Source organism: Erythrolamprus reginae, chromosome 1 (assembly GCF_031021105.1).
Source record: "Erythrolamprus reginae isolate rEryReg1 chromosome 1, rEryReg1.hap1, whole genome shotgun sequence".
NCBI classification, from domain to species: Eukaryota; Metazoa; Chordata; class Lepidosauria; order Squamata; family Dipsadidae; genus Erythrolamprus; species Erythrolamprus reginae.
In genome coordinates this window covers 115,594,473-115,617,214 of record NC_091950.1, presented here as the reverse complement: position 1 = coordinate 115,617,214, position 22,742 = coordinate 115,594,473, and the positions used below count along the sequence as shown (strand labels likewise).

The window sequence follows — 22,742 nt, the reverse complement described above, 5'->3', positions numbered from 1 at the left end:
GGCTTCAAAGCCGCAAAGGTTGGGGACTGCTGATCTAGTGCTCTGGTCGGTATCTCCCCATCAGTCCTCTAATACTAAAGCACTGGAATTCTCTTCCTCATAGACTAAAAGTGAAATAATCTGAAGTTCCTGAAGGATTTGTGGGCTACATTAGAATAACCACATACCTGGTTTGGGGTGGATTTTAAATTGTGTTTTTCACTTAACAAATTGCAAGATGCTGACTTTTCCTTATGGCCTTTCTGTAGAGGTGATATTGTCATTGCAAAAAACCCAACTGACCCCAAAACAAATATTTGTAAAAGAGTAATGGGCCTGGAAGGAGAAAAAGTCTGTACAAGCAATCCCTCAGATTTTATAAAGACCCACAGTTATGTAAGTATTAATTTTGCTTTCAAATCTTTCATTGTAGTAGCATTTTTGTTTTAGACACACCGGAATATAGGACACACGTTCTGCCTCTGCCTACCAGCATCCTTAGTCTGGTCAGCTTCAGCATATTAGTTCGCTGGTTGTGAACATGTGTGCATGCGTACACGCTTTGCACGCACGCACCTTGTTGGGGCTGCTTAGCAGTTTCAACAGCACACTGATCGTCAGAGGGAGCTTCAGTGAGTAAAGCAGGCAAAGTGCAGAAGCAGTAAGACAAGGCAGCAGCTGCTCTGGGTTGTCATTTTGGCCTTTGCGTCTAGTGTTTGCAGCCTCCAAATGCCCCCAAAAACCTTTTCAAGGCCATGGGGATCACCAAAGCACATAGCCACTGATTGCTGCCCGAAAATGTGGCAAAGGCCAAAAACAATGTGCGGAGGCCAAAAATGTGATGCATGGAGGCCGAAAATGCAATGCATGAAGGTGTCAATCAGCGACAATGTACTTTGGTGATCCCTGCAGCCTTGAACAGCTCTAAAATGGAAACCAATGTCTGTGGCAATCTGTGCGGCCAGGAAGAGGATGCAAGGAGGCCAAAGGGTGGGGGGCAGTGGGTGGGCGGAGCTAAATTTGGAGTATAAGATGCACCCAAATTTTCAGCTTCTTTTAGGACTAAGTATGAATATGTACAATAAGAAGTATATAGTCTATTAATAAAAGTTAACCAAAGTTTTAATTTTTTTATTCCTTCCCTTTATAAGGCCAATGCTGAGCTGCCACTAGGTTCTTCCTCATCCCACGTTTACTTATATCAGTACAGAGTTAGAAATGGAAATAATTTGTCTCCTTAACAGATTCGTAGCTAGATATCTAGGACCTGAACCACATGGAGTCTGACTACAGCCTGGTTCCACCTGGCTCTTTTTGTAGATTCATTCTTTGGCTTTAGCTTCCTAGTTCTTCCTGGCCATGGATCACCTAATCTAATCCTCATTCTCTTAGCTATGACTTCCTCTGTTACGTGTCCAATCACCTCTGCACTAGCATCTTCCATCACACAAAGACCTCCCCACCCTCTTCTGTCTTCCTACTGAGACTTCTTTTATATTTCTTTCTTTCTGAAATCTACAGGCCAGCTTGCAAGTGATTCGAAGAGTTCAAACCTTTTTTACCTTTTACTGTGGAACTGCCAACATGCCCAAGCTGTACTCCTGACCATAGAGAAAAAACTGACCTTAATAGTTGCATGTAACATTTTTTTTGTTTCAGGGAAGTTGATCTTTTCACAACTGTGCTAGATTTTTAAAAAAAAATCAGCAAAGGAAATGGCAGCTTTCCAGTCAACCGGAATCAATGAGCAGATGAATTGAGGGTTACGGATGGGCAGAGGAGAGTAAATTAAGGATTTCAAAAGTCAGAATTCTAGGATAAAGAAAAATACAAAAGAAGACAATTGAAAAATAGGAAACAAATTGCAACAGCAACAGCTGTAGTTTAGTGTAAGAAAGCTATATAAGATGATGGATACTACATAAGAATATTAGAATAAGAGAACAAAAATAAGGCAGACTATTGAATATAGAGTCAAGTTTATTTTCTATCAGATTATTACAATGAAGTACATATTCCCAAAGAGCCTGTGCTTTGTCTGAATCTATACCATCTCTGCACCAAGAAAGTGGAGTGTTTAAAAACAAGTATGCTCAAACATGTTGTTTAATTTCCTAGAGGGGGGAGACGCACAATTATCTGTGATGAGAAATCTTCAGATCAGATTTCTTCAACCTGGATGCCCTGCAGAAGTATTGACTTCTACTCCTAAATTTCCCCACTCTGCATGATTATTGCTGAGAATTCTGTGAGCTAAAGCTCATGTTTGAAGCATTATCAATTTTGATATAAGGTGGAAAGGGAATCATAGAGGACTTGCATTTCCTTGATTTCATGAACAATAACTGAAACACAGCTTTTATTGGTCAGTGGTTTAGAATGGGGAGAGAAATAATTTAGCATTGAACAGAAATAGGAAGGACATTATAAAAAAAGGAACCCACATTTGATTACAAAAGAACCCACATTTGATTACATTTGTAGAAACTATTTTTAAAAATAGACAATATTTGGAAGAACTTGGGGGAGGATGAGAGATAAGAAATATGGGTTTTTTTTCTACTTACACAGCCTGTGAGTGATGTTAATTTCAGAGCTTCTGGGGTTGAAATGGCAGATAAAAAACCATTTTACTTTTATGGAACAAACAACTCAGTGTATAGAGGAACTGATGAATGGATTGGCTCCTCAGAACTCTTCTCTGGATCAAGGAGAGATCAAGACTCACCCACAAATTTGTTCCATTCTGAATCATCTTCCAAAGAGCTTGTAAAATAGCAATCTTCAGAATTCTGTGGAGGGGGAGACAGCTTGTCTAAAGCCACGATTTGGCACTTTCAAAGAGATACTGACTTTGTCCTTTTCCTCTCATAACTAACTTAGGAAGTTACTTATTATTGATTTATTAGAAATTGAGAATCTTCCAAAGTCAGGATTTTATTACACTGGAAGAATCTCATTCTGCCTTAGATAAAAGAAACCCCATATAAATCTAAATATTAGAAAGCTTTAATTTTGGGAAAACATTAAAAGAGGGATTAACATGTGGATTTTGGAAAGTTAAGAAAAGCTAAGAATCATTCCTATGAGGTATTTAAAAATTTATAAATAAATGTATAAAGACCTTACTTTGAAATTAATAAAAGAAACGCTCCTGGAGAAAATTTTTGTTGATGGAAATGGGAAGAGATTTATTTTATTTCTTAAAGAAAATGATTGGATTATTAAATGGATTTCTTTGAAAGTTAAAATATGTATCTTACTATTTCTGGTAGCTCTCAATAGACCTTTGATTAGTACTAAAATATGCCTTTTTACAATTTGATTACAAGTAAGAAAAGGTGTTTTTAAATTGAAATATTAGAGAAGGCGTTACTGAAATGGCTTATACTTTGCTGGAGGGTGAGGGAGTTATCTTTCATATTTTTTTTCTATCTCTTGGCACATTTTCATTCTTTTTTTGTCTATAGTAATATTTTGTCTCTGTATTTGTAAACTTTAATAAAATTATTTTGACTCTGACTCCAAAACTGAGCCAATCCTTTATCCTTGACCATTATAGTCCTAATGCTATCCATTAGGCATTTAATTCTTGGGGCTGGTTGTCAGATACTGAGATTTTCCCAACATGTTTAATACTCTCTGGTTAAGTTGGAAATTGTATTTTGTGTTCATGATTTCCTAATACCTTTGTTAAGCATAAACCCCTACCCTTTTCAAAGACATCAAAATATTAGGGAGGATGTCTTTCCCTTGGGAAAATTGTGGATGAAGTTGGGAGTTGGCATTTTTCTCCGTGAAGAATATAGGGAGTCAGTTCTTATACTCCCATCTGGAAGCACATTTAAGCCTGCCCCTTTGTAACAATTTTCAAAAAAAAAATGTTCCCAGTTGTTAAGTGTGTTTTCCTGATTGGTTGTACCTTAAATGAATAGAAAAAAGTTATTATTCCCTGTAAACTTTGCTTTTGTGGTCAGCACAATATTTTGAAATTGATCTATTTTTAAGGATATTTGCAATATTTCAAGATACTTAAGAAGCTTCTGGAATTGTGAGAACTATCAAGAAGTTTCTAGAACTGTCCAGAATTATCTAGAACTTTCTGGGACTGTACAGAATTGTAGGTAGCTGAATAACTACAGTTATATAGGGCCACTATAGCCCTTCCTGAGAGACAGGATCTAATTGATTGGGATTGTATAGTAAGTGGGCAGTGGCCATCACAGACAAAAGGGGAATTGACCTAGACAGACAGGCGTAAATTCAATATCTATTCAGATTCTGACAACGACAGTACAGTGATCCCCCGGGTATTGCGATCCCGATCATTGCGAAACGGCTATATGGCGATTTTTCAACCCGGAAGTAAAAATACCATCTGCGCATGCGCGCCCTTTTTTCTATGGGCATGCATGCATAGATGGCGCCGGGCAGATCAGCTGCTGGGCGGCTTCCCTGGGTCTTCCCCCTCTTGCTGGCGGGAGGGCGAGCGGCGGGCATCAGCGAGGAGTTTCCCCACCGCCCACGCAAACTCCTCACTGCCGCTCGCCCGCCCTTTGCCCGCCCACGCCGTTCGCTCGCGCCGCTTCCCAGCTGAGTCCTGAAGCGAATTGGCTTCAGGACTCAGCTGGGAAGCGGCGCGAGCGAGCGGCAAGAGCGAACGGCTTGTCCGCCGCCTGCCTGCCCGCGCGCCCTTCGCTCGCCCGCCCTTCGCCCACCCACGCCGTTCGCTCGCGCCGCTTCCCAGCTGAGTCCTGAAGCGAATTGGCTTCAGGACTCAGCTGGGAAGCGGCGCGAGCGAACGGCGTGGGTGGGCGAAGGGCGGACGAGTGGCAGCGAGGAGTTTGCGTGGGCGGTGGGGAAACCCCAATCTTCGACTCCTCGCTGCTGCGGCGGAAGTAAAAACACCATCTGCGCATGCGCAGATGGTGTTTTTACTTCCGCAGCGCTACTTCGCGAAAAACCGATCATTGCGAGGGGTCCTGGAACGGAACCCTCGCAATAATCGGGGGACCACTGTATTCACACTTCACCCCACACCCATTACAGGAGGAGCTTAGGAATGTAAATGTATATACAGTGATCCCTCTATTATCGCGAGGGTTCCGTTCCAAGACCCCTCGCGATAATCGATTTTTCGCGATGTAGGGTTGCGGAAGTAAAAACACCATCTGCGCATGCGCGCCCTTTTTTCTATGGCCGCGCATGCGTAGATGGTGGAGTTTGCGTTCCCCGCCGCCCACGCAAAGGGGAAACCCCGATTCGGCTCCTCGCTGCTGCTGCGCTACCGAGCAGATCAGCTGCTGGGCGGCCGAAGGAACCTTCCCTGGGTCTTCCCCCTCTTGCTGGCGGGCGGGCGAGCGGCGGGCATCAGCGAGGAGCCGGGGTTTCCCCTTTGCGTGGGCGGCCGGGAAGACCCAGGTTGGGGGTTCGGGGGGGTGCTGGGAAGCCCCCCAGGCAGGCTGCGACCTTTTAAAACAGCTGCGCCGCTTCCCAGCTGAGTCCTGAAGCCAAACGCGGAAGTTCGCCTTTGGCATTTGGCTTCAGGACTCAGCTGGGAAGCGGCGCGGCTGTTTTAAAAGGTCGCAGCCGGCCTGGGGGGCTTCCCAGCACCCCCCCGAACACTGGTTGGGGGTTTGGGGGGGTGCTGGGAAGCCCCCCAGGCCGGCTGCGACCTTTTAAAACAGCCGCACCGCTTCCCAGCTGACTCCCGAAGCCAAACCCGGAAGTGGTTTTTTTTTTAATTAATATTTTTTAAAAAATCGCGATATAGCGTTTCCCGAAGATCGAGATCGCGAAACTCGAGGGATCACTGTATATATATATAGTGTTACTCTGGAACTGGGTGATCAATCTTGCTCTGCTGAATCCTCAGTATACTCTTGTACTTTAATACTGTGTGGAATAAAGACCATTTTTATCAAGTTTGGAGAGACATCCTTTTTCATTACAGTACACAGCAGCTTAGTCAATTTAGATGACATCAAGAGGTTGCATACATCCAGCAGACACATTTTGCTACATATGTGGCCAGTTTATAAAGACAAGAGTGGAAAAGTACTCTGTGGAAGCTAAGATGTGTGAAGCCTACAAAGCATACTTCGGCATGCCTGTTGGTGACCAAGACAAACCATGGGCTCCTCATTTCACATGTGAGCACTGCAAGAAAACTCTTGAAGGTAAGTGGATAAATGCTACTCTCTTAAATAGCAGATTAACTGTGTTAACATTGTAAATATCACTAGTCATTAGTGTGAAATAGGCCTAAATCAAATTCTCAATCCAAATTTTATTTTGTTTGCTTATAGGTTGGTACAGGGGAGAGAAGAGAGCCATGCATTTTTCTATCCCAAGAATTTGGCATGAATCGACTGATCACTCAACAAATTGCTACTTCTGCATGGTGAACCCTTCCAAACGCCGCACTGGCAAAAATGTACCGCCTATAATGTATCCTGACATTCCTTCATCTATTGCCCCAGTACCACACTGCCCTGAACTGCCACCTCCAGACAGAGCTTCACCACCTTCAAAAGAAAGCAGCAGGTCAGACACCATGGAAGATGTTGAAGATCACAATTTCTCTTCATATGCAGATGAGGAGCGGAAGCCATACTACCCTAACCAAAAAGACCTCAGCGATCTGATCAGAGACCTTGGTCTCGCCAAGTCCAACCCTGAGCTTCTGACATCAAGGCTCAAGCAATGGAACTTATTAGATGAAAGCGTCCAAGTCACAGATCAGAGGAAGTTCAGACTCTGATAAAGAACTATGCTGCAATGGGCTGCACGATGTCACTCAAAATCCATATCCTTGATGCTCATCTTGATAAGTTCAAAAAGAACATGGGAGTTTATTCAGAGGAGCAAGGCGAGCGCTTTCACCAGGACATTATGAACTTTGAACGCCTTTACCAAGGACAATATAACAAAAATATGATGGGCGACTATATTTGGCGACTGATTCGTGAAACTGATTTGCAGCACAGTAATACCTCCTCTTACAAACTTAATTGGTTCCAGGAGGAGGTTCGTAAGGTGAAAAGTTCGTAAGATGAAACAATGTTTCCCATAGGAATCAATGGAAAAGCCAATAATGCGTGCAAGGCCATTAGGAAAATCCAAAACATTAAGGCTTTAAAAAAAAAAGCCGGGGGGGGGGGTAGACTAAGCTGAGGCAAATGGAGTGGGTGGAGGGACAGCGAGAGGTGGCAAGAGGTGGCAGTCCCAACGAAGCAAGGCAAAAAGAGCCTCTCTTGAGCTCCATGGGTCTTTCCCTCCTGTTTTTGCCCACCCCGTTCTGCTCATTTTCCCCACATCTTTCTCCTCTTGAGCTCCATGAGTCCCTCCCGTTTTTGCCCACCCTGTCCTGCTCATTTTCCCACCTTTCTCCTCTCCTGAGCTCCATGGGTCCCTCCCGTTTTTGCCCACCGTCCTGCTCATTTTCCCCACACCTTTCTCCTCTTGAGCTCCATGAGTCCCTCCCATTTTTGCCCACCCTGTCCTGCTCATTTTTCCCACACCTTTCTCCTCTTGAGCTCCATGGGTCCCTCCCGTTTTTGCCCACCCCATTCTGCTCATTTCTCCCACACCTTTCTCCTCTCTTGAGCTCCATGAGTCTTTTCCCCATGCAGTTTGGATGGGGGGGCATTTGTCGCTGGGATTCAAAGCATCGCTGGCAAAAATGAAGGCAATCGAGGAGCCTCAGGGAAATCCTGGCGGCTGCTCAGGTTCATAAGGTGAAAATAGTTCGGAATAAGAGGCAAAAAAATCTTAAACACTGGGTTCGTATCATGAAAAGTTTGTATGAAGAGGAGTTTGTAAGAGGAGGTATCACTGTATAGTCGTAAATCTCGGAAAACGGCACACTTCTGAACAGATTTTGGTAATCTGTGTAAATTTGCAATGTATAGTGTTCTTAGTCTGACTCTATAAATGAGAAGATGCAAAATCGTCTGTTTCTATAGTAAAAATGCATAATTTTTGTTGCCGTGGTCAGAAAAGCGAAGTTTATGATGAATGTAAGAAATTTTTAATTTGTTTTAGACATAAGCAATTAGAATATAACATTTTAAAGCTGGGAACAAAATTTGTGTTACATTACATTTCCCTTTTGCTTTTGAGAAATGTGTAGGGATGGTAAAATACCTGGAATCGCTACCTCAAAGCACTAGATGCATTTCTGTTTAGAGGATAAATGGAGTTTGGATTTATGTCCTCTCCTTCCATCACTTCAGAAGAGCTTTGTCTCATTCTGTCTAGACACTCAATAACTACTCCTCACTCTGCCTTGACCTGATCTTCCAACCAACAAATCTAGTGTTTGTAATGTCCAGCTTCAAACCATTTAGCTGTTCCATCCCCACCAAATTTTCCATTTTTTCCTTATTCAGTTTAGTTCTTCTCACTCTGCCAACCCACATTTCCCCTCCATGTTTCCCCTCTTCCCTTCATTTGGGTCCTGCCTTTTGGAACAAAGGCAGGACCAAACATTTTTGTTTGTTATTTTCATTCATTTATTTTAGAAATTCATTTCTGAGTTCTAAAATGTTTAACTTCACATTAGTTTTAATAGCCGTTCAGTTATTTCAATATATCTAAGTCCAGGAACTGTTCTATTTACTATAGCTGTTGTACTATGATTGATATAAAGCAATTTCGTTATGGCTGAAGCCCTAGCATGTTGTTCATATGCAGTCCATATTAAAAGGCTTCTGTCATATTGTAAGGTCACCATTATTAATTTTTAAATTATAAGGAGGGATTGCTGGTTTGTGATGGTCATTAATACAATATTATGTGTTGTGAATCCTGCCTGCACATAGAATGAACTGTGATATTAATTAGAACTTTGACAAGTCCTCTCTGATAAAATGATGAGATTATTCGTAATTGATGTCACAATCAATTACCATTTAGTTCATCAGAAGCTTACTAACTGGTCTAGCCTTAGTGCTGGCCTCAGGATGTTGATAGTGTGTGGCTTGCCCTGCTTATGCTATTACTGTGACAGTAGAGCAAGATTTTCAGTCACCATCCTAAATTAACTCTTTTAAAGTCTATTAAATAAGTGCATGTCATACCAGTCCAAGCTAACATCTCCATTTGGAGATTTTTGTCTGCAGTGTTTTGGGGAGCCTATGACAGAGTATTTATTGGATTTCCTCCCCCTGAATCTAAAAGTGTAAAATTATTCATTTGCTGCAATTGTGTAGCGTATGAAACTAGGCTTATTAATTGCACTGCTTTTCACCTACATATTTGTTCTATAATTTTAATATTTCTCAGGTACCTAAAGGACATGTTTGGTTAGAAGGTGATAATCTCAAGAATTCTACAGATTCCAGGTGTTATGGTCCTGTTCCATATGGATTGATAAGAGGACGAATTTGCTTTAAGGTACATTCCTGCAATCTAAAATGTGTTAATTTAACAGTTGTTATAGTCTTTGGGCATAAGCTATGACAATGAGACATGTTCATTAGCTAGTGAAACACAGAGACCAGAGTGTTAAAATGTTACAAAGAACATGATCTTAAACAAGATTGTGTTTAAGCCTTTACAAAGTATTAGTTAAGTATCTACCTACATAAAAATATGTGCGCGCGCACACATACACAAACACAATTTCTCTCCCTTTCAAGAATTTGTTTGATTTTCTCTCTTCACATATAAAAACACCACCACATTGAACCGTCTTTTTTTTTTTTTGCAGCAAATATAACAATAGTAAATATACTAGTTTGGACCCAACAATTTTCACAATGGGACTTCCCTTCCTGCTTTCCAAATATTACAATGTCTTTCTTGTTAGCCTCATATGATGTGATATATAGAAAATCAGTGGTCTGCCTTATGAACACCTGAAAGGTTTTTTTCACTTCCAGAACAAGAATTAAAATACCACTCATTCCACGCCTTCAGTGACTCCACAGCTTGCATCTCTTCAGTTATTCTTACGCTGATTAGTGCTTTTCTTTAACCAGTTATTGATTCCTAAGAGTACCTGAACTCGAATTCCTTGTTTGCTTAGTTAGTTCAGAAATCCTCAGCGAGGGATTTGCTAAAAGCTTTTCAGAAATCGAAGTATAAAATCTTCCAGATCAATATTTTCATGTTCACAGTATCAAAAAACATAAATGGCTGTAGTATAAGGCTTTTCCTTTATAGAAGCCGCTCTTCTTCCTCAATATTAGCCATAACATGCTTTTAGTGTGATGGATCATTTTATAAAAATGGTTTTATGCCATTTTCCCATAAACAGAAGACTTTAATGATATATTTTAAAAATTATTTCAGCTTCCTGCTTCACTTGGGTGTATTTCATCCGTATTGTTTCTTACAAAATTGAAGTTTGCTAATAACTCTCATATTTCATAATATTTATTCATAATTCACCTATTTTGTTTATATAAGTATCTGCCTAAAGAATACCAATGATTTTTTGATGTATGTAGAAAACCCCCCAAATCCTCCATAATAGTCATACATACATCTTAAAGTAATGATAATTCATCATATATATTCACATTATCATAAACGATTCCTGCCACCTAGAACAGCTGATCGGCCTTGCACCAACCCTTCCCAGCTGTAATATTTGCTGTGTAAGATGCAGACACATTTCCACCAACTTTTTTTGCGGGTGAGGGGGAGTGCATCAGTCTGAAAAACACGCAAGTCTTACCTTTCTAATAGCCTATTTAAGATGTTCAGTTCACTGCAGTAAAACTTCAGTTGAAATATAGAAAATCTAAAGGATGACTGATGCTCAACGTGTTAAGTAATTGTTTGTTTTATTTCACAGCTTTGGCCTTTGACAGATTTTGGGTTTCTGCGTTCAAGTCCCAACGGTCACAGGATATGTAAAGGCTAATTGATTTATGTTGTCATCTTTTTTAACCTTTCAAATGCAATTTATATTTTTATATTCAATAAATGATGTGTTGCGATTGAAGATTATTTTAAATTAATTTTTAGACTCTCTGTTTCATTAAAACTAATCATAACACCTTTTCTTCTGAAAATTTTCACACACATTCAACCATTCGGAATGCAAGAATTAAACAATTTCAGATTGAGGTATTCTTTACTATTCCAGCTATTTACAGTACCAGCTGCATTGATGTATTTCCTGGATGGCACATCAGATAATTTCTATAACTAATGAACATGTATCACAGCTTACTAATGAAACATCTTCAACTTCATTTTTAGAAACAATGTATTTTCCACCACATCGGCATGTGAAAGAATAGCAGTGATCATCTGTTGAAACAAAATAAATCAGTTTCAATTATTCCTCATATATCACTGAAATGCTTATATTGAACAGAAACTGAATTAAATATTTAAAGCAGAACAATAAACAATTTGTATAAGAAAAGAAACTATGGCATAATTTTATATTCCCACGTGGAATGAAATCAGGCAATACCCACAAGAAAACGTATTTTCAGTTGTGGTTGAGAGACAAGTTTGTAAATGCCTTTTGTGATACAGCTTTTTGCTATTCTAGAAATCCTGATAGCTAGAGGGGGAAAACATGGTGAATTACCTGTTCTGTAACTTAATCCATAGTTATGTTTACAATCATTTGCATATACGTACAAAAAGCATTTTGCACCACTAACTGAAAGACTTTCTAACTATCAGCGTATCAAGTCAGTTAAATACTATACATACAATAAATTACACAAAGCAATTTGCTATATACACAAACAGTAACAAAGCTGGGACAGTAAAAAAGAGCAATCAAAACGCACCAGTTTGTTATGATTAAAAAAGAATAATGGAGGGCGATGATGTAATTGCCAAGAAGTGTTTCCTTTTACAAACAGTAAATCTAAATTGCTTAAAGTATTTCATATACCACATAAACATTTAACTGTGGAATTTGTGACAACAGGATGAGGTAATAGTTATTGGTACAGATGCTTTTAAAAGAAAGTTAAACAACACAATGAATGTTATTTGTAACACTTCTGATTGTCTTCATTTCTAAACAGAATTATCAGTTTCATGGGTGTAAACAAATACCGTATTTTTCGGAGTATAAGTCACACTGGAGTATAAGACGCACCTTGGTTTTTTTGGGAGGAAAATAGGGAAAAGAATCAGTACCAGATATTCATCTGGCAGGCATCCTTAGTCTGGTCAGCTTCAGCATATTATTTTAACCCCTAGTTAGGGCTTAAAAAAAAACCTTATTCAGAGAGAATAACAGTGAAAGAGCTTGCAAGCCAGTAAGAGCTGGGAATATTGTTAGCACCTGGTTAGGGCTGGAAAGAAATATTTAGAGCAATGAAAAAAAGTACAAAATGTAGGGCTTGGAAAACATTTTTCGAAAAGGGTAGCGATGAAAGAACTTGCAAGCGGGTAAGAGCTGGGAACATTGTTAGTACCTGGTTATGGCTGGAAAGAAACATTTGGAGCAAGTTAGATCAATGAAAAAACCCTGCAAAGCCTTAGGAGTTGGAAAGCATCTTTGCAAAGAGTAACAATGAAAAGAACCTGTAAGGTAAAAGCTGGGAAGATCGTTAACACCTAGTTAGGGCTGGGGGGGAAAAGCTTTTGGGGAGGGGTTGTGAAGCAACATTCAGAGTATAAGACCTGAATTTTCAGCCTCTTTTAGGGAGGAAAAAGATGTGTCTTATACTCCGAAAAATCCGGTAGTTGTTACCTCTGCAACCAGCTTCTTGCTTGCTATTCAGCAATGCTCATTTATACGTTAATATTTCAATTCACAGTATCAGGTGGTTTCACATAGCTTACTGTGGTTCCAGGCCATCTCTTCAAGTGAAATCTGAGTATCCACTGGACATCCTTGTTCTAATTCATATTCTATGAGAAAACAAAAAGATATCATTTTCAGCAGCATTAGCTAAGATAAAGTCTGTAAGCTCACAACAACATACAGATTTGTTTTCTGTTTTCTATTCATGAGCTCAAGAGGGAAAAGAAGCATGTGCTTATGTTTCATACTATATCTTTCTCTTTTGTTCTTATATACTTAGCATTCTAATAGTAATTACAATTATTTACTATTTGCTTATTTATAATTATAATTAGTTATTCATTATTTCTTAATCGTCTATTCAACCAATCATAGACCTTATCCTAGGCTTTATAATATGCTATTTCTTCTTGTCCCTTCAACTTGTTCTTTCCAGGGTTATAAAATTTCAAAAATATCTAGGGAAAGTATTATAGTTTATCTTTCATATTTATACAAAATGTTTCTTATGCTTCGGAAAGGACAGTATGTGCTAATAGATACAAATGTGTTTTAGAGGTGCATGTGTGTGTATATACATACACACATACAAAGAGATACATCTTCTGATGGAGTTTAGACATGTACAGGTTAATGTAATAATAGTATGAGATATTTATAAGATAAAATAATCACAATTAAGATTAACAACACATAAAGCACTATATAATATAAATGCAAAGTGAAAAATGGGATGGTAGCTAGATAATTAACTCATAGTATCATTAAGTGGCAAATCTATTAACAAATTATTTGAGATTTACAGTGCAATAATGGTTTTCTGACAGGATAATAGAGTAGTCTCCATAGAAGATAAAACTTTATCATTCACTGCTTTGCAGACAATTACAATTTCATATTTTTAAAGTGAAATCTTAATTTAACTATTGGGATTCCTTGCTTTCTCAAATTAAATAATAACAATTATTCAGTAAGATATGCTGAATAATATTAATACATTACAAAGTTTAATGCTCATTTATACGTTAATGAATATTTAAGTATAGATATATTAAAGGTACAAGATGTATTAACAGAATATCAAATGGATATACAGTGATCTCTCGATTATCGCGAGGGTTCCGTTCCAAGACCCCTCGCGATAATCGATTTTTCGCGATGTAGGGTTGCGGAAATAAAAACACCATCTGCGCATGCGCGCCCTTTTTCCATGGCCACGCATGTGCAGATGGTGGAGTTTGTGTGGGCGGCAGGGAAACCCCGATCTTCGTCTGCTCGCTGCTGCTGCGGCCGCCCAGCGTCTGATCTGCTCAGCGGCAGCAGCAGCAGCGAGGAGCCGAATCGGACTTTCCCCTTTGCGTGGGCGGCGGGGAAACCCCGATCTTCGTCTGCTCGCTGCTGCTGCGGCCGCCCAGCAGCTGATCTGCTCGGCGGCAGCAGCAGCGAGCAGACGAAGATCGGGGTTTCCCCGCCGCCCACGCAAAGGGGAAAGCCCGATTCGGCTCCTCGCTGCTGCCGCCGAGCAGATCAGCTGCTGGGCGGCCGCAGCAGCAGCGAGCAGACGAAGATCGGGGTTTCCCCGCCGCCCACGCAAAGGGGAAACCCCGGCTCCTCGCTGATGCCCCCGCTCGCCCACCCGCCCGCCGCCCGCCAGCAAGAGGGGGAGAGATAGAGAAAGAGAGAGAAGGAAAGAAAGAGATGAGAGAGGGAGGAAGAGAGTGTGAGAGAGGAAGAAGCAAGATAGAGAAAGAGAGAAAGAAAGATGAGAAAGGAAGGAAGAGAGTGACGTCATCGGGTGGAAAAATCGCGATATAGCGTTTCGCGAAGCTCGAGATCGCGAAAATCGAGGGATCACTGTAATATTTTAAATATTTAGAGATAAGAAATATATGGAAAGGGACTTAAACGTATTTAGAATCCACATCAATATAAGGAAGAAATTGAGTTAGTACATTCTCTTAACTGAAAGAAATATTCTAGAACAAATATTATACTGATGTTCTCCATTTTGGCGTATCCAATCTGCTACCTCAATAGTTAACTATGAATAATGTATTGGTAGTGAAATTAAACACTTATTTTAACTGCCCTCATGTATTAGTGAAAAAAATTCTAATTAGCACTTTAATATTAAAGCATAATTTCTCCCCCACGCAATTCATTAATTAGCGGCCGATTAACCAGTATCAAGTTGGGCTATGGTCTCTTCTTCCTTTTTGCAACCTTAAATTGTGATTCTAATTTTACCTGAAATCTACACTACAGATTCCCCAAGGAAAAAGTTCCATCTAAATTAATCTTAATGAAGGCAATTAAAACAAATCAGACAAGTTAGAGATAATTACTGGATCAATAAAACCTCTCTGACCTAACCAATTCTGCACACTTCAATAAATTAAACACACAATTAAAACAAAGTTAACCCATTTACATCTAAAATTTTGCTGCTATTGAAAGAGAAACGAAAATGAGCCATTATCTTTCTGTTATTTACTAATCTACCTTAGTAATAGTTGAAGAAGAAATATTACAATTTAGGTCTTCACTGAAGCTTGATAAAGCAAATATTTTCTTATTTTCAAATCATTTTTTCTTTATAATGATATAAATTCTTTATAATAATTATATTAGTTATTTAATGTGATATATAATGTTATACTTTTTAAAAGGTTCCATCCATATTCATTTAGAGCAAAGCCTTCTGTTCTTTGTTCTTTGGCTTTACTCTCAAGTCTTTCCTTCCAGATAGCAGGAAATAAATCATTAAAAAACTAAAATGAGAGTGGAAATAAGATATGGCTGCAAACTTTGTTCTGTCTCTAATAAGTGATAACAGCATAAATATATGCATTCTGCATCTTCCACCTTTACAAGCCCCATCCTTGAAGGTATTACAAGCTGGCCCTTTCAAGAAGGCTTAGCTGTCAAGAGAATTAGTGGTGAGGGGAAGCATAAAGAAAAAGGAAAAACACTAAATAAGGTCACATCAGAAGTACACTGGTAACCAGGAGTGGGCTAGCATTCCCAGCCATACCGGAATGGGCTGGGAGTGCACGCCCCCATCCCTGTGCGCTCCCTGCATAGGATTCAGCATCTGCACCTGCGCAGAAGCCTAATCTTGCACAAGGATGAGGTTTCTGGGGGTTTTCCGCTTCTGCGCATGCCCAAAAGTGAACCCCCCCCAGAAATAGCATAAAAAAGGGTAAGTGGCCGCTTGCCACTGCATTTCACCCCACTCACCACCGTTCGCTTCCCCACCGTGTGCCTGTCACAGCGGCTCCCTGCCGCCTTTTGCCCTGCCCACCCCCGGTGCCTCTCGCAGTAGCAGCTCCCTGCAGTCGCCAGCTGTCTTTTGCCCTGCCAGCCCCCGTGTCTCTCGTGTCAGCGGCTCCCCACCACCACCTACTCCCAGCCCGTGCCGTGCTGCAAGCCGTCCACCCGGTCTTTAACTTGCCTGCAGGGGTGCCACAGGCATGGTGCGGCCACAGATGGACAGCAGCCAGAATGGCATGCAGGCATCTTTCCGGCAGCAAAAATTGCCAGCTTCTTTGCTTCCGCACATGGGCGGAAGCAAAAAAGCCGGTAATTTTTTACTGGAATCGCTCTGGCTACTCGTGCATGTGCGTGCACAAGCAGCTGGAACCGGAACAGGCCTACACACTCCGCTTTCCCCAGCTGAACGACCGTTCCAGGCGTTCTGGCTGCAGCCCACCCCTGCTGGTAACTGAAATGTGGCGGCATTTGTGGCAAGAATTGTAGACAGTAGTGGACCACCTCAGAATATATTGGTAAAGCCAGTGTCAAACAATCCAGAACATTGGAAGGAGAGTAGCCCTGTGTGCTCATAATCAAGAGGACCAGATTGCAGGCAGTTGGAGATGACCTAGGTCAGTGATGGCTAACATTTTTCTTGTTGTATGCCGAAAACATGAGTGCATGTGACAGCATGCTTGCCAGCACCCAAAATGCAATGTGTCATCCATGCATGCATTTGTGAACCCCCCCCCATGCTTCCCGGTGTCCCCATTTTGGGCCTAACAGGCCTCCTGCAGCAACCTGATGCCAAAAACAGGCCATGGGGGGCGTACAGCACCCCCACGCCCAATTTTGGGCCTAGCAAGCATCCTTGATAGGCATCCCTGCAGATTTCTGGAACCAAAAATGGGCTGTGGGGCATGCCCCACCCCCACACCCCATTTTGGAACTAGCAGGCATCCCTGCAGTCTCCTGGGACCAAAAAATGGACTGGGGTAATACCGCATCCCCCATGCCCCATTTTGGGCCTAGGAGGCCACCTGCAGCCTCCTGGGTCCAAAACCAGGCTGTGGTGGGGCGCACCAGTCTCTGTGCTCCCCCTGCCCCCTGCACATGTGACCCCCGAGCTCCCCTGTGCATGTGTGTGAGACCTCCCACATGTATGGGTATCTCCCGCATGCCCCCCGCACATCCCCAAAATTAACTGGCTGGTAGGAGGCTCAGGCACGCATGTGCAGTGGAGCTGAGATGGGCGATAACTCGCATGTCTGCAGAAAGGGCTCTGTGCGCCAGTTATGGCACGTGTGCCATAGATTCACCATCATGAACCTAGGTTGTCTTTCAGAAGAGCACAGTGAATTTTCAGAATGCACTAGAGCACCAGTATTCAGATTAGAAGCCCAAAGAAGTAGCCACTACAATCCATCATGATGGCAACTTTAAGAATTTCAAGGACATAAAAGCAAGGCTAGGATAACAGTAGCAGCAGGGGGACGGGACTGTCAGAATCTCCAATGTCCAAGCTCACTGATTTGTGATACCAAACGCCACATTCTTTCTCCTGGCAGACAAGTAACTAAGAAACTGAAGTGGTCTAGGAAGGGCAAAAACAAACAAAACAACACCAACAGAAAAGAACAGAATAGGAAACCCATTGTATACTATATTATATGATAAGAATATAGGTTTGAAGGTTTGCCCCATGCAGTCATGATTGACTCAAGGGGAGAATGCGTATCTCCAATTCGCCAGGGGAGCCTGCATTGTCTAAGAGATGCTTTTGTCATATGTGGCCAGCATGAAAATACGCAGAAGTGGTACCTATTTATCTACTTGCATTTGCATGCTTTTGAACTGCTAAGCTGGCAGGAGCTGGGGTGAATAATGGGAGCTCACACTGTTGTGCAGCACTCAGGTTGTCAGCTTTCTAACAGGCAAGCCCAGTGTCTTAATCTCTGTACCATTGCATCACCTCTAAGAGTATAGAACAAGAATACATAATAAGGAAACAGTATCAGAGTCATTGGAATTAAAGGACATGGGTTAAGGATAAGATAAATTAGAAGATCAGCATGGGTTAAAAGTGTCTAAATTAAATGAGGCTAATGAGGCTAAACCTCTGGTTTAAGTTATAGAGAGTGTCGTTTCCATCTCAAAATAAAACTGCGTAACCCCGAAGAACTGCTAGATTTTGGGCCCAAGAAAAATGAGCATGTTCTAGCAACATGTTAGAACACTTTCTGAATATTTTATTCACAATCTTATTTTGTTACACACTTTGACAGAATATCTTAGAAGATGAATGAAATAGCTGCTTATACAACTATTTTTTGTTGGATAACAAGTGGTGTTTCTGGACAATAAAACCTAAATGAAATACCTAAAAGACCGAATCCTTCCATATGAAATTGCCCTTAATTTAAGATTTCCTTTGAAGACTTTTTTGTGTTATCCTAATAGCTGAGATGTTTTCCTCCAACAGAAATAAAACAGAATATTTTATTAGTGTTTTGGAAAGCATTAAAAATATTTTAATTCTTCATCAGTTATTATATAATTGGCAAATACAACAATTATGCTTTGTCTCTTCCTACTTCTACTGTATAATTTTTCTTTAACTTCTAAACTATAATTTCCCTGAGGACTCTCCGATGGATGAAAAATAATGCAGTCATAATTTTATAAATAAATACTAAATCATTATTAGAAGCAAAATTCAGTAAAGCTTTACAAGCATATAGTCTGTGGGGAAAGATAAGAGAGCATTGCAAATGGAACTATTCTGTATGTCAACCACTGAAGAAAATACAATAAACTTTTTACTGGTACATAATTTCAGAAAAACACACCAGGTATCAACGCTAAACTACAAAATAAATTTTGAATCTGAGCATATCATCATCCATCTCAGGGGTGCATTCCTCTTACCTGCTGCTACAGGTGCACTGTGAATGTAGCATGAGGATTCTTGCATGCCTGTGTGCCCTACGCATGTGCTCGCGTGCACGTCCCCAGCATGATTTTATTTTTCAATTTCCTGCATACGCACAAGCAAAAAATTGCTGAAATCTCACACGTGCATGCACAGGAAGCAAAAAATATCAAAAATTAAAGAAAAAAGATGGCGGTGCCTGGAGGTATTAGGGGGGTCGTGTGTAAATTGCGCAGTGGTGCGCAGCCACCTACTGTTACAGTAGCAACCTACCACTGATCCATCTCCCATCTTAATTTGTGAAGAATCTTCAGATCAATAATCAAATTAAGATTGTCATGCACAGAAGAGAAACTATGTTAAATATTTTCACAGAAGAGAATAAGATAAATCCTTATGATTTCAATGCTAAGACCATGCCTTAGAAAAATTAGATATGACATCAAAAAGTGAGATTAACCTAGATATAAGATTATAAAATATGAGATTATCCTCTATATCCTAGAGTCCTCAGAGAGGGGCAGCACATAAGTCAACTAACTAACTAACTAACTAACTAACTAACTAACTAACTAACTAACTAACTAATCCTAAATACGTCTTAATATTTTTGAATTATAGTGTAAATGTTACTGGCCTGATTTACTTTACTAAAAATATATTTTCATGCTTTAATATGCTACTTTGATGTATGTAATTATATATTTAAAAAATTCCCAACAACAAATCAACAAAACAAAGACCAAGCTTCCTAATATTTAAGATATTGAAGAAGGTGGAAAAGGGAGGAAAATATTAAAGTCTCTCAAGAAAATCTGATTATTATTCATAGCCAGTATTGCAGAAACTTAACTTGAGTCTAAGATGGAGAAGATGTAATAGGATGTCTGCATAATTAATAAGGATAATCATGGAAGATGGCTTTCAGATATCTTTATTAGAACAAAAAGTTGTATAAGTTTAAGAAAATAAATAGACAAAAAGCAAAGTACAATGAATGCATCTAATGAAGTTTATATCTTTCAATTCCCATAAACATTACTTAGCATTTCAATGTGACTTTGCATTTCAAAATATCTAGAGTATCGGTCTTATTGCCGACCTTAATGAAACAATGACAAACAGACAAAAATATATATGTTTGAAGCAAGAACACAAGATACTGAATGTCAGCAACAGTAAAATTCAGCTACTGAAAGATACTGAGAGTCTTTTAAAAAATGAAGGAAATATCTATATATCCAAATTAGCCTATAGTACAGAAGCAAAGGGGTGACAGGAGATAAATTGTTAAGTCTTTTTTATTTTATTTATTCATTTATATAAATTATTAAGTCTTAATGACAGATGAAAAATGAATTACTTGGTCTAGAGATTATATTCACCACCATCATCATTTTAGCCATTGTCTATCCACTGCAGGATGATGTTCTCTTCCGCATGTTTCCAACCAATACTGTCTTGAACTTTCTTTTCCCAATTGGCCCCACAATATTTGCTGATTTATTTATTTATTAGATTTGTATGCCGCCCCTCTCCGTAGACTCGGGGTGGCTCACAGCAATAATAAAGACAATGTAAAAACAAATCTAATAATTTAAAAAACACTAAAAACCCCATTATTAAAAGCAAACATACACACAAACATACCATGCATAAACTGTATAGGCCCGGGGGAGATGTCTCAGTTCCCCCATGCCTGATGGCAGAGGTGGATCTTAAGAAGTTTACGAAAGGCAAGGAGGGTGGGGGCAATTCTAATCTCTGGGGGGAGCTGGTTCCAAAGGGTCGGGGCCGCCACAGAGAAGGCTCTTCTCCTGGGTCCCGCCAAACGACATTGTTTAGTCGACGGGACCCGGAGAAGACCAACTCTGTGGGACCTAACCGGTCGCTGGGATTCATGCAGCAGAAGGCGGTCCAGGAGATATTCTGGTCCGATGCCATTGATCCATCTTGTTTGGCGAACCTATGGCAATTAGGACAGAAGTGGCATGCAGAGCCCTCTCCATGGGCACGCGCGCCATCGTCCCAGATCTGTTTTCGGTTGCTGCCACGCATGCACGCATGTCTACTGCTGGCCAGCTGGTCTTCCGGTCTTTGCCACGCATGCTTACACCTTGAGGTTTGGGTAGGGCACATGTCTGGGGTGCATGTGCATGCCCGGAGCTCACACATACGTGCCCATGCCTTCCAGTTTGTGCGCGCAGCCATAGTTTGTGCATTTGGTGCTTAAAAGGTTCACCATCACTGTTTTAGGTCTTTTATGGATGCTTATTATCAAGTGGAATTCATTCTATACCTGCCATGGTCCACCTGCCATCAGTTCTTCTTGTTTGGTGATCAGCCCATTTCCATTCTTTTATTCTGCTGATGATCTTGTATACTTTTGTTTGTTTCTAATCCTTGTACAGGTTTTGCTATCTTGTCTTGTAATGCCGAGCATGTATGTTTCCATGGCTCTTTGTGCCCTCTTTTAGCTTATATTTACCATAGGGTTCGTAAAGAACCAGAGTATGAAATTGATATTTGTTATTTATTTTGCAAGGTTTTAACAACTAACAACTTGGAGGAGTGTACAGTTCTCATCATAAAATGTGATTAGAATAATTAGCAGTGATAATAATCCAACAAATTGTTTGGTGAAAAAGAAAAATATAAAACAAAAACCAACAAATAAAACCAAAACCAAATAAAAGGAAGAACATATTTAATAGTCCTAAATTGAAGCTCCATTATTCACCAGTGGTAGCAGTCATAACATTCCTGTTCCCATGGCTGGTTTTCATGGGCCTTGCAAAATGGTCACTTTTAAATCATAGCAAAGTTTTAATTAAAATGATCAACTGAACTATTTGCTCATCTTTAGAAGTGTATGAAAAATCAGTATTAATGTAAAAATGTTAGGACACTAGTGCATTGGCGAAACTGAAATGAAAACAGGTTTTAAAAATTAATGAAAAGCTTTAGAAAAGAGAGATTAGCAAACGTAAGTGTACTAAAATGGCCATGTGAATCATTTGCAAACAGAAATAATTAGATTTTAGATATACATAGAAACTGTATACAAGCAACCTAATAGAAGTTATACAATCTTAAATTTTGCCTTTTAAATTCTACTGAATAGACAACTAGAAGTAATTTGATTTAAATAAATGCCTCACAAATTTATGAAACAACATTTTAACAAAAGAAGAATAAGAGTCAGAATTACACATCTCCTGAGAAAATTTGGCAATATATATAAACCGTGACTCAAAGCGGCAGCAAATTAGAGAATTATAACCTCTAACAAAATTATTGTGACACTTTATTAATTAAATGTTAGAAACTTCTTGCTGAGACTTTCAGTATATTTTTATTAAATAGTTTCTAAGAAATAGTTGAATCCCTATAACTATTTTCTTGGAGCTTAATTTGCTGGTTCTGTAAATGTACTTAGCAAAACAATTAAATGCAGGTGGTCCTCAACTTCCAAATGTAATTGAGTCTGGAATCATGGTTGTAAGTCACACCTGTTGTTAAGTTGGTCATAATATGACCAACCTGAATTTCTTTTTTCTTTTTTGCAGCAATCATTAAGTGAATCACATGGTCATTAAATGAATCCATTATCTCTAATGGGTGGATTTTGTGTGTGTGTGTGTGTGTGTGTGTGTGTGTGTGAAATCAGAAGTAAATACTGGTTTACAACAAAAAAAAGAAATGACATAAATTGTGGTCATGGGATGATAGGATGCTGCAAATGGCTGTAAATGTTGACTGGTTGTTAAGTGTTTGCAATGCAATCATGTGATTGGGGGAAGGCAGCCATATAGAAGTACATTGGGGGGGGGAACACAG

At 40.0% G+C, this 22,742-nt stretch overlaps 2 protein-coding genes across 9 annotated transcripts in view; one reads left to right on the top strand and one right to left on the bottom strand.

Moving 5' to 3' along the window:
- The window catches only part of IMMP1L (inner mitochondrial membrane peptidase subunit 1), a 38,536-nt gene extending 27,167 nt beyond the window's left edge, over positions 1-11,369 (top strand). For all 5 annotated transcript variants that reach the window (XM_070762199.1, XM_070762181.1, XM_070762190.1 and 2 more), the window contains 3 exons: positions 249-375; positions 9,268-9,378; positions 10,787-11,369. In XM_070762199.1, the coding sequence (XP_070618300.1) occupies positions 249-375; positions 9,268-9,378; positions 10,787-10,855 (307 nt within the window). In that variant the 3' untranslated portion in view covers positions 10,856-11,369. The remainder of the gene's footprint in view (positions 1-248; positions 376-9,267; positions 9,379-10,786) is intronic.
- Positions 11,050-22,742, bottom strand: part of DNAJC24 (DnaJ heat shock protein family (Hsp40) member C24) — a 197,183-nt gene continuing 185,490 nt past the window's right edge. For all 4 annotated transcript variants that reach the window (XM_070762242.1, XM_070762251.1, XM_070762233.1 and 1 more), the window contains exons 4-5: positions 12,754-12,822; positions 11,050-11,247 (exon numbers count right to left, since the gene is read on the bottom strand). In XM_070762242.1, the coding sequence (XP_070618343.1) occupies positions 11,126-11,247; positions 12,754-12,822 (191 nt within the window). In that variant the 3' untranslated portion in view covers positions 11,050-11,125. The remainder of the gene's footprint in view (positions 11,248-12,753; positions 12,823-22,742) is intronic.